At 46.1% G+C, this 12528-nt stretch overlaps 1 protein-coding gene across 1 annotated transcript in view; it reads left to right on the forward strand.

The window, feature by feature from the left end:
• DGKI (diacylglycerol kinase iota) overlaps nucleotides 1-12528 on the forward strand; it is a 1086779-nt gene that overhangs the window by 1012584 nt on the left and 61667 nt on the right. Inside the window, exon 26 of the mRNA XM_033957757.1 lies at nucleotides 12332-12372. Within this exon, the coding sequence (XP_033813648.1) occupies nucleotides 12332-12372 (41 nt within the window). The remainder of the gene's footprint in view (nucleotides 1-12331; nucleotides 12373-12528) is intronic.

The raw sequence follows: 12528 nt of genomic DNA on the forward strand, positions 1-12528 counted from the left end.
GTAGATAGTAGAGCTTTTAGACTGGAGGGATGGAAAGGGAGGAGGAGGGGGATTAGGAACTGTTTAGTTAGATAGATGGGGAGAAAATAGGGAGGGGATGGATTATGGGTGTTTGGTTTTCTTTCTGGATTGTTGGAGGATGTCTTTTTTTTTTTAAGAGATTTTTCTGGAGGAAGAGATACCATAAAGCTCGAGGTCTGGATGGTTTCCGGGCAGAATTTTATTAATTACTCCAAGACTAAATTATACCTTCTCTGTGGGCTATAAGAATGTATTCAGACAGGCTGCCTACCAATTAGAGAGTTGCGCGGGGACAGAAATCCCACCCATCTCCGTCAAAGTCCCAACCGTCCCCATGAGGAATCCCCTCCGTCCCCACCCATCCCCGCGAGGAATCCCCTCTGTCCCCGCCCGTCCCTATAAACTTCAGAAATAGTTATTTCATTTAATTATGCAAAGAGACTTTATTAATTTGGAAATATTAATTGGGAAGAATGCATACTTTGTAAACGGGTTTCTACCAGAGCCTCTAATGTTTATAAATTTTTATCAACACAACTAATATACTACTTTATCCTGAAGCAAAAAAAAAAAAAAAAAGAAATAGAATTTTTTTCCTACCTTTGTTGCCTGGTTTCTGCTTTCCTCATGTTCTCATTCAATTCCTTCCATCCACTATCTCTCTTCTTTCTGCATCTTCCATTTGCTCTGTTACTGTGCCTCTCCCTTTCTCCCTTCTTCCAAATTGGTCTGGCACCCATCTTCTTACCTCTGCTCCCCCCATAGTCTGGCATCTCTGTCTTCTTCCCTGCCAGCGTCTTCGCCCCACTCTCTCTTCCCCATTTTCCTGCAGCGTCTTCGCCCCACTTTTTCTTCCCCATTTCCCTTCAGCGTCTTCGCCCCACTCTCTCTTCCCCATTTCCCTTCAGCGTCTTTTCCTCTCCACTCCACCTTTCCTCCCTTTCTCCCTCCCTGCCCCTTACCTTCGTGGCGCTTCCCTGCCCGACTGACAGCAGAACAGGCCCGGCCTGACAAACCTCCCTGCCCTAAATCTAGCTGCTGTAAGAAGGTAATTTAGATTCACGGCTACAGGGCAGGGTGGTTTGTTGGACCGGGCCTGTTGTCGATCGGTCGGTTGGTCGGGGGAAAGCGCCATGAAGGTAAGGAGATCTGGCCGGCTCTGCACCCCCCCCCCCCTTAGTACGCCACTGCCTTGAATTTTTCCTACCTGCCCTGCCGCAGCACACAGCCAACCGGAAGTCTTCCTGATGTCAGAGGGAGGGAGGGAGGGCTTTGCTTAATCCCTCCCTCTGACATCAGCACTGACATTGTGGAAGACTTCCAGTCAGCTGTGTGCTGCGGCAGGGCAGGTAGGGAAAAGAAGACGAGCCTCGCAGCTCGAGTGCATCCAACCCTGCAGGAACCCTGTGACCCTAGGGGGCATCCCCACAGGATTCCTATGACCCTAGGGGGCGTCCCCATGGGATCCCCGTGACCCGAAGGGGGAACCCGCGGGATTCCCGTCGTCCCCTAGGGTTCCCGTGCAGCTCTCTACTACCAATATGTCTTTAGCATAGCACATATTATAGTAATTCTAAAGCTGAGGAAAGTTCATACCCTTCCAAGTCCAATTTCACTGTTACATTATGAAACAAAGCTTATGGTGAAGATTTTGATTAATAGGCTGGCCAGGGTTTTTTCTCAGTTGGTAACTGAGTCACAGGTGGACTTTGTGCAAGGTAGGTGAGTGGAGAAAAATCTTTGGAAGATCTTAGTCTCTCTTGTTATAGTATGGCATGATAAGATTTCCACCATTTTGATACATTTTGACGCTGAAAAAGCTTTCAATTTTCTATTTGCCATCATGAAGAAATATAGCCTAGGGTAGGGGTGGAGAACAAGGGCTGTAATCCAGTTGGGTTTACAGGATTTCCCCAATGAATGTTCATGAGATCTATTTGCATACAATAGAGGCAGTGCATGCAAATAGATCTCTTACATATTCGATGGGGAAATCCTGAAAATCTGACTGAATTGTGGCCTTCATTCCCCACCCCTGGCCTAGGGAAATCCTTTATTCACAGTATAGAACTTAATCAAAAACTGAGCTCCTATGTGTGGGTTAATGGGATTGTATCTGATGCTTTTGAAATTTATAGAGGCATATGTCAGGGATGTCCTCTCTCTTTACCTTATTATTTGTAGTTTCTTTAGATCATCTGATTTAAGAGATACAGAGTAACTCTGACAGTAGAGGTATTCCTTTAGGACTACAATTGTTCAAAATAGTTGCTTTTGTAGATAACCTCCTAGTCCATTTGACCAGTGGCGTACCTAGCACAGGTGACACTCGGGGCCCATCATTTTTGACCCCCCCCATCTGTATGAATAACATGATTTTTAGTAACAATCCACACGTCACACAAGAATGTACCTAGGAAAAGGCAGCATCTTACATACTGCAGTGAGCAGTACATCAATAAACCCATTGTAAAACTAAACAAGCCAGACTAGTACAGATCAATCCTACACAGTCAATCCTAACAGAAAACCCATGTCTTTTCGAACACACAGAACACAGAAAACACCTTCGCTTAGTATGTAATCACAAACTAACCCCTCCCCCTTTTACAAAACTGTAGTGTGGTTTTTTTTGCCATGGTGGTAACAGCCAACGCTAAAAAATGCTCTACAGTTTTGTAAATGGGGAGATAGAATAAAAATACGTAGACAAAGATTAAACTGAAGCACCAAGAAGCTGGACTCTGCATACAATGCAACACCACAGAAACAGCGATGCATGTCCCCTAGAGCAAAAAATATATATATATGTATAAATAAATATAATTTTTTTCTACCTTGTCTTCCCTGGTTTCTGCTTTCCTCATCTTCTTGTCACTCTCTTCCTTTCATCTACTGTCTATCCTCTCTCTGCCCCTTCTATATGGCATCTTCTCTCCTTCTATTCCCCTTCCAGAAACTTTATGCCTCCCCTTCCATCTCTCCCTTCACCCCCATTGGTCTGGCATTCATCTTCTTCCCTTCCCTCCTCCAATGGTCTGGCATCTCTCTCCTCTCCTTCCCTCTCCCACACCCCCATGGTCTGGTATTTTACTCTTTCATTTCCCTTCCCCCCACTTCCATCAGCATCTGCCCCCTTTCTTACTCTTCACCACGCTTCCATACCACCCTGACCCCCTTTCTCATCCTCCACACCCTTCCTTACCATCCTGACCTCATTTCTCTCCTCTCACCCTTCACCACGCTTCCATACCACCCTGACCCACTTTCTCACCCTTCACCATGTTTCCATACCACCCTGACCCTCTTTTTCTCCTTCTACCACCCTGCTATGCTCCTTTCTCTCTCCATCGAAATCAGCAAGGTCCCACGATGACTACTTCTGCTGCCTTTGCCCTGGAAGAGGTAAGTGATGTCGGAGGGGGGCTAGGACGGCAGATGCAGGGATTTGCGGCAAGGTCCCGTGATGACTGCAGTTGCCTGTTCACCCCTTCCCCCCCCCCCCGATGTCACTTACCTCTTCCAGAGCAGAGGCAGCAGAAGTAGTCATCGCGGGACCTTGCTGCACTTCAACGCAGCTGCCAACTCATATTTCAGAGCAGAGTCGGCAGCCGCGTTGAGGTGCCATTTTGAACAGCGTGGGAGCTTCCGGACCGTCCGGCTGTGCACCTCCTTGAAGTGTGCACCCAGGGCAGACCGCACCTCCCCCTTGGTACGCCACTGCATTTGACATCACCAATCATGATTGGGAGTTTTTGAGAATATGGAGACTTTTCTGGTTTTAAATTGAATTTAGAGAAATCTGAGGCCTTGTCTTCAGAAGAAGCTTTAAAGACTGATTGGCCACAAGAGTTTCTGGTGTGAAGGACGGATCATCATTTTATTTACTTAGGAATTCAGTTACCAGTGAAGTGTGACCAATTATATAAAGTTAATATTGGTCAGCTGTTACAATAGACAGAACACCAGTTAAAACTTTGGAAGCCATTACCCTTTTCACTGATGGGAAGAATAGCTTTGATATGAATGACATTTCCCCACTGGCTTTGTGTTTTGCTTATTCTTCCACTATGGATAACGTGCAGGTTTGGGCTGAATTCTGAAGTTGATGGTTACAAATGTTATTTGTTGGGTACATGGCATATGGGAGGTTTAGGACTCCTGGCTTTACAACTCTAGTATTGTGCATATCTATTACGGCATTTGAGTGATTGTATACAGGGGCTAGAGACCTCCTTTTCTCATTCCTAGCACTTGAATTCTTTATTACAGGTTTAGGTGAAATATATTCCTCCACAGTTTTTACAACCACTTCATTTAGTTTGGAAGGCTCTAATTAAAATGTGGAATCAAGATTTTTGTCATTATTTGTTCTTACCAGTTGGGGAAATGCTACCTTTTGTCCTAGAATTGATGATATAGTTTTTCATAGATATCAAGATAGAGGAGTGGTCTTGTTGGAACATTTATGTGCAAATGGATAGACAAATATTGTTGGCTGAATTGAAACAGAGACTGGGACACCATAGAGGAGATATGCTTGCTTACTTGCAAATTGACATATTATGTTCAATCCTTGTCCCCCCCCATAACTTTCCTATGAATTTTTTAATAGAATGTGAACCCTACTAACTTTCACACCAGCAATTCTCGGGGCCCATCAATTGGCCTCAGTTCAGTAAGGCAGCCCACTCAGCAGCAGCAACTGGCATCACAGGGACCAATGGCAACAGCACAGAATATGAAGGGGATTCAAACATTGACTCTAAGGCTACAGAGACTGCCTCTTCAGCTTCAGTTGCAGCCCAGGGTTGGTCAGGAGGATCACAGAGGGGTGTGGGAGACAGATGTACATAGGAAGGACAAGGGGGAGGTAGGCAGGAGAGCACCAGATGTGGTGTGTATGCTGGGGGAGGGAGGGAAAGTATGCTGGGGGTCCACATATGAGGGACTATCTCATGCATATTCATTGTGATAGTGGGGTTTGTGAGATGTGTAATACACTAATAAAACTGTACATTCGCATCTATATGAAGTTGGTATATTTTAAGTGTTGCCTGGTGCACCCTAGTCAGCTCTGTGGGTGGGGAGTGGTGGTGGTGGGGGCTCCTTGTCATTGGGGTCTAGTGGCTGCTGCTATGGTTGTTGTGGCATGTTAGGTAGTGGCTGCCTTCTCTTTGTCAGATTATGCAACATACAGCAAGCCATAAAGACCTGGGCTATCTTCTCAGGTCTGTAAAGAAGTTCCCTCCCCAGAATGGTCCAGACAACAGAAACTGTTCTTAAATTGACAAAAGGTCCACTTGGTAGCTCTGGTGCTCCTGTGTCTCCAATTTAGTCCTCCTCTGTATCATTTTGGGGTTATATTGTGGGAGTCATGAGCCAGGGTCACTGGGTATAGCCTCTGCCACCTGTGGGGGAGAAGCAGAATGGGAGACAGGTGTATTGTCAGGTATGCTTATCTTGGGAATGGAGGAAGGAGGGTTGAGGCCACCTGGGAAGAAGGGGGGATGGTAAGTAGGACAGGTATCTGAGGTTTGTGCATCCCTGTGGTCTCAACATTGCAATCAGGGCCTTAGGCCCCTCCCACTGCATCCCATGATGCATTGAGAGGGGGAAGGTCTGTCATTTGTAGCGCACAGCCCTGTAGGCAGGAAGGAGAGGGCTTCTCTCCTGCTGATTTTGCAGCGCAAGGTATGGGAGTGACGGGTGATGTGTGTGGGGGTGTTGCCTGTTTCGTCAGGGGTGTTGAGGAATGTTTGGGGGAGGGATGTAGTGCAGGGGCTGTCTGTGGTGGGGGCTGGGGGATTGGTGCCTGGGAGGGAGGAATCTTCTGCCAGTTGTGACAGGGATCCGGTTAGGCCTAATAAAGCCAAGGGAAAAGCTCCTGTAAGTATCACTAAAGTTCCAGTGACTAAGTGGAAGAAACATCCTGGGTATAGTGGAAATCCTGTGCACAATGTCAAGAGTGAGCTTGCTCCTTTAAAAGTTCACAGAGCTCAGGCAGGAACTAGAAGGACAGGGCTCTTTAAGAATTTAGCTGACTCTGCTGTTAGGGGGCGTGGTTGCTGGCCGAGTCTCCCTTTTTCTGAGCTTCCCTTGTCAGAAGGAGAAGAGAGGCAGCTGGGACTGGAAGCTGAGGAAAAGCTGAGAAGGAAGTCAGCTGGAGCAGCTAACTTATGGCCAGCACAGGAAAGTTCTCACAAGGAATGGGAAATTGAAAACCCTGAAATACAGTCTGAGGTTTGTGATATGGACTGGCTGGAGAACAATGTTATGTCTCATGGGGAAGAGCACCCCATGGAATGGGAGTAGGTTTGGAAAGCCTGAATTTTCTTTTCCTTTGTGAGGGGTTTTTCCTTTTTGGAGTTTTGTGTTGTGAAAGTATTTTTATACACTATTTTGAACCTGTGCTGGAAGCTGCAGAATTTACCTTGAGCTTAGATGATTGGAAAGAGTGGCAACACCTGTAGGAGAACCGGCCTCTCTGCTCCTACTAAGGGGAATTGCTGTTCAAGGTTACCACAAACATAATTAGTGCCAATACTGTTAAAAGCCTTATATCCTAAACTATTACCAGAGGCATGAACTGTTCTGTCTTACCTTGAAGGTAGCATATAAGATGAACTGTGTTTTGTATTATTATTGTTTTGAACTTATTTCTGAAAGCACAGCCAGTGCTGGGATTGAAACTTGCGTGTATGAGAAAAGAAGCAGCAGAGAAAACTGGAATGTTTGTTTTTTTATTGATGCCAAATTTTGACCTTTTTGTTTGGAACTTTCATTGATGTTCAATAAAAGTGTAATATTTGGACAAACCAGGCCATTTTGGTGTGCAATTTATGGGAGACACCAGGCAAGCTGTGTTCCACCACCTTTATGCTCGCGCCAAGACTAGGATTCTGCGGAGCTACTAGGCCTCGCCAGGATCCCGGTCCCACACAGTTCAGCTGATCCTGGCGGGAGGAAATCCCCATCTGCTAAGCCAGCAGGAATCCCCGAAACTTGCTCAGCTGATGGGAATTCCCCTGCCACAATCAGACGAGGTAATTGGGTACTTTTACAAAACTTGCTTTTGTGCATTTTTCATGTGGACATTTTTATTTTTGAAAATGGCCAAAAAAATAGACGTCCTAAAACCCAAAACTTATGTATAGGTCATTTTCATAAATAAAAAATAGATGTCTGGCAACTTTGAAAATGGACATTTTTTTTCTACTGGTTTTGTGGACATCTTGCCCAAAATATCCAAACTTAGACTTAGACAACTTATCGAAAATGCCCCTCCACCTGTCTATACATTCTTGGTCTGTTAGATCCAGGAAGCAGGGGCGGGTCCTGAAACACTCTCATACAGGGATATCTCCTACTGGACCCTCCCCACCACTCTCTTCCACCGGCTGCATAGCTGCCCCTACCACAGGTCATTAAGAACATCCATCACCCATCACCTCAGGTGTGCCTCACTATCCCCCCAAACACCACTATGTGCACCTACACCTACAACAAGTAGTGATCCCCTCCCCAGACAGACGTCACCCAGGCAATTGCTCTCCCACCCATTGCACACAGTACTAGGACACATACTCAAAAAGCAGCACTCAATCTCCTCTCCACCTACACACAGCTGCAGCAATCAGCACTCACTCTCTAGCTCAGTGTTCTTCAACCTATTTACACCTATGGACTGGCGGAAATAAAATAATTATTTTGTGGACCAGCACCAGTCTGCGAACCGGCAGCTGAAGACCACTGGGCTAAATCGTGGGCCAGACCCCGCCCATCTCTTCATCAGACCCCGCCCTCATAATAGTACTAATTGTAACACTATTTTTTCCATTCTTTTTTTCATATATACACACAATATAATCTTATTAACACATAATGATTAACCATAAAATTAAACTACACTAAGCACACTGTACATATGCTTCTCAACATTGATTCCTACCAGAACAGATTACCCTTATGCAAATAATGTACCATAAACTAAAATTACTAATATAGTCAAATGAAATCCTAAGATTCAAGACTCTGATTGCAGTACAACCCCAGAGAAAAAGAAACAAATACATTTCTTCGTGAACAGTGCAAAATATAGACAGCAGATGAAAATTCTCAAAATTGACAATTCAATCACTAAATTGAAAATAAAACCATTCCCCCTACCTTTGTTGTCTCCCTCCCTCCATGTGCCATCCCTTAATCATCCTGCCCTCTCTTGTTTACAAACAACGCCTTGAGAAAGCCAGTTGTCTTTCTTGTCTTCCTCCCCCTCTGCAAGAAACATACTAGTGCTCCCACCTGGCCGTTTTGTGCTGCCCGCAGCCAGCTCCCTCTTCCTCACTACCGGTCTGCGGCTGGATCATGCCTCGGGCCTGAGGAGATAAGAACATAAGAACATAAGAACATAAGCAGTGCCTCCGCTGGGTCAGACCTCAGGTCCATCCTGCCCAGCAGTCCGCTCCCGCGGCGGCCCGAACAGGTCACGGCCTGTCTGAGACACCAGAAGGGGCCCCCTTGCCACCTTGGTTTCCCATTGAGTTTTATCTTCCCATCGAAGTCCTAACCCTCCGGTCTTGCACATGCACGACCTGGTCGGATTTCTATACTTATTACTTGGTTTGCTTTCTATACCTGTGTTACATCCCAGCACCTCTCTCAGTATCCCACGATCCCCCTATCCCTCAGGAATCCGTCCAATCCTTGTTTGAATCCCTGTACCGTACTCTGCCTGATCACTTCCTCCGGTAGCGCATTCCAAGTGTCCACGACCCTTTGGGTGAAGAAAAACTTCCTTGCATTTGTTCTGAACCTATCTCCCTTCAGTTTCTCCGAGTGCCCCCTCGTGCCTGTTGACCCCTTCAGCCTGAAGAATCTGTCCCTATCCACCCTCTCTATGCCCCTCATGATCTTGAAGGTCTCTATCATATCTCCCCTGAGCCTCCTTTTTTCCAGAGAGAAGAGCCCCAGCCTATCCAACCTCTCGGCATATGGGCAGTGTTCCAGCCCTCTTACCAGTTTCGTTGCTCTCCTTTGGACTCTCTCAAGCACCGCCATGTCCTTCTTGAGGTACGGCGACCAATATTGAACGCAGTATTCCAGATGTGGACGCACCATAGCTCTATACAATGGCATGATGACTTCCCGCGTCCTGGTTGTTATGCCCCTCTTTATGATGCCCAGCATTCTGTTGGCTTTTTTCGAGGCTGCTGCGCACTGTGCAGATGGCTTCAGTGATGCATCTACCAGCACACCCAAGTCTCTCTCAAGACTGCTGTCTCCCAATAATGCCCCCCCCAATTTGTATTTGAACAGCGGGTTCTTTTTACCTATATGCATGACCTTGCATTTTTCCACGTTAAAGCGCATTTGCCATTTGTTTGCCCAGTCTTCCAGCTTGTCCAGGTCCCTTTGCAGGTCCTCACACTCCTCCCTAGACCTAACTCTGCCGCACAGTTTGGTCTCGTCTGCAAATTTTATAACCTCGCACTTTGCCTCTTTTTCCAGGTCATTGATAAATATGTTGAAGAGTAACGGCCCCAGCACCGATCCCTGTGGCACACCGCTCGTGACTCCCCGCCAGTCAGAGTATTGTCCCTTTACTCCGACCCTCTGCAGTCTACCCGACAACCAGTGCTCGATCCATCTGTGCACATCCCCTCCCACCCCGTGGTTCCACAGTTTCCTGAGCAGCCCAATGCCATGTGCGGCGGCTCCTCACGCATCCCGCGCATCATCCAGAAGCTTTTCCTCTGACGTTGCAACATCAGAGAGAAGGCTGCCGGTTCAGGCGCAGGATGTGCATAGGAGCCGCTGCCGCCCGCAGCTTTGTGCACTTATCTCCTCAGGCCCAAGGCACATTCCGACTGCGGACCGGCAGAAAATTTCTGTGGACTGGCATCGGTTGCGGACCGGCAGTTGAAGAACACTGCTCCAGCTCACAGGATACAGTGCAAACACACACAGAGACAAGGCAGCGACTCAGACCATGGTGACTGACTGGGAGTAGACAAGCAGTAGACCATTGGTGAGAGACAACAAGCATGTAGGTGGGGTGGGGGACAGGGGTATTTGGGGTCTGGCAGCTGTCGGTGTGGGGTGAGAGATGTGGCAGGCAAAGGGGCAGGATTAGTTTGGTGAAGGTTCAGACAGGGGCACAGACAAGTAATACAGCACTCAGGAACTCTCCAGTAATTCAGACAAATATTTATTTCTAGTTCTCCAATCTCCAACACAACCAAATTGCTAGTGAGTCAAAAGACAATTTGTTCCTCACCTTATTCACTTTAAAGCAGGTCTAAATCTAGACATGTTTCAGGATGCCCAAATGATTTCTTTTCCTATCCGTTATCAAGCCAAGATGCACATCCCCTGAAGCCACCCATGTCATGCCTACGTCATGCTCATAGAACACTCATTTTGTAGATATTTGTTTTGGTAACTAGTGCTGAGAGTCATTGGCGGGGGGGGGGGGTGTATATAACATTTGGACATTTTGTATCCACATGTGCGTCCGTCTATGATTTTACTGTCGCAGCCAGTGATAAAAAATGCTAATGTGGCTTCATAAAAGGGAGGAGGGGTAAATTAGTAGTTTATCCATATCCATAATGAAAATTATTTTAAAAGATTTGCATACTAAGAAGTGTGACAATCCTGTAACCCCGAGTCTTGTCACAGAGAGATTTGGTAGGAATTACAAGCCCCGATGCAGAAGGGCTGACCAAGTCAGAGCCCGGGGGTGTAGATCAGCTGACTATCTTATGGACAGAGAAGAAATGGAAGTAGAACATGGAAGCTGTGACTTCCCTGATACTGTCCAGAAACCTGGCAGTAAAGTTTTACCTCGCTGTTTGCCAGGTGCTGGGAAGCAGAAAGCAGCACAGCAGGGTGCCTTGAGAGCAATTCAAGCCGAGGGAAGAAAACTTACCCCCCTGCAGGGGGAGTGGTTTCTTCCCTCAGCTTAAACAGAGGTTCTGTAATGAGCTTAGGGAGGCAGCAGGAACGTGGCAGAAAGGAACCGGCAGATCCCTTGAGACAGGAGCAGAGCAGGAACCAGAATCCCAGCATGAAGCTGAACTAGCTTGGAAACAGCCAGAGCTACTTGCTGAAAGGGACTGGGACATGAAGGAGGAACAGGTTGGAAACTTGACTTTACAATACTGTATGCCTGAGCTGATGATAGTTGAGGAAGGCTGTGCTCCATGTGTAGCTACTGCTGAACCCATGGAGATTGCATAAGGGCTGGGAGTTTAAAGAAGGAAAGTTTCTGTTCCTTACTGTTACTCTGCTGTTCCCCTGCTCACAAAGGAAAGTTATGTCTGCAGAGATAATTACAGAAACTGCCAGTGTTATTCTGGGGAATAGGACTGAATAAGGCATCTGAGCTTATATGTGTGAGATATACAAACTTGCACATAGTTTAGTCCAACGCTGTGCAGGACGACAGCCTGGGTTTACCCTGGTTTCGGGTTACCAAACCTCCGTGCAGGGCTGGCAAGTGCTAATTGATCTCCATAGCAACCAGGGAGAGACAGCCAGTACTGCCTGCCTTTAGAGCCTGAAACCAAACGCTGACTACAGACTGCTTGTGCATGTTGGGGAACTACAATTACTGTTTATCCAGCTCAATGTTACCAGCTGTACCTCGTAGAAACTGAAAGACCTTTTGATGAATATAAGTTACCCTTTTCCAGTTATGAGGCTCTGGTGAAGAGGACTGTTAATACTATGATTTATTTTTATGAAGTCCAGAGCATGCCTGATTATGTTTAAGTTAAAGAAGAGCCTGGTATTTGTGGGTATAAAGTTTATGTCACCGGGGTTGCCTGAGGTTGCCAAGGCCAGTAGCCTAATAAAGTCTATGATTTACAATTTAAGCCATTCAGACTGCTGGAGTTTTCTGTGCCAAGAACACACCACATCTAGCCCAGGAAAACCATAGAGGTATCCTGCTTGAAAGATAGCCCTACTACAAAGGGGCTCACGGCGGGGTGTCAGTTATAAGTCACTGCCTAGCTACCAAAAACCGCTCGGCCAGATCATAGATGGTGACAGAAGGCAGTGCAGGCAAATCTCTCAAGTGTATTTATTGTAGATATCCTGAAAACCCAATTGGCCAGGTGGTCCGTGAGGAATGAATTGAAAACCATGGCTCTAAATAAAAATAAATGTACTCTTAATATTTCATGATTTTGTTGCAGAAATCATTTAGAAACTTTGTGGTCATGTGTCTGTCTAATGATAAAACCTGTGAGGAAATTGCTCTCATGTTCATACCCTTTATATTCTTTTTCATATCTTACAGCTACTTCTGCTGATCGGTTCTATTGCATCGACAGATCTCAGGTATGCTACACTTGTAATTTAACATTGTATTATGTATTGAATATATCATTCAATAGTAAAGCAGATTTTGGTTTAGTTGTTTTCATTGATCTTCCTACAATTTGAGATTATGCTAATTGCTGACATGATTTGATACAGATTTCCATTTAGGAGGTA

Source organism: Geotrypetes seraphini, chromosome 9, assembly GCF_902459505.1.
Source record: "Geotrypetes seraphini chromosome 9, aGeoSer1.1, whole genome shotgun sequence".
Taxonomy (NCBI): Eukaryota; Metazoa; Chordata; class Amphibia; order Gymnophiona; family Dermophiidae; genus Geotrypetes; species Geotrypetes seraphini.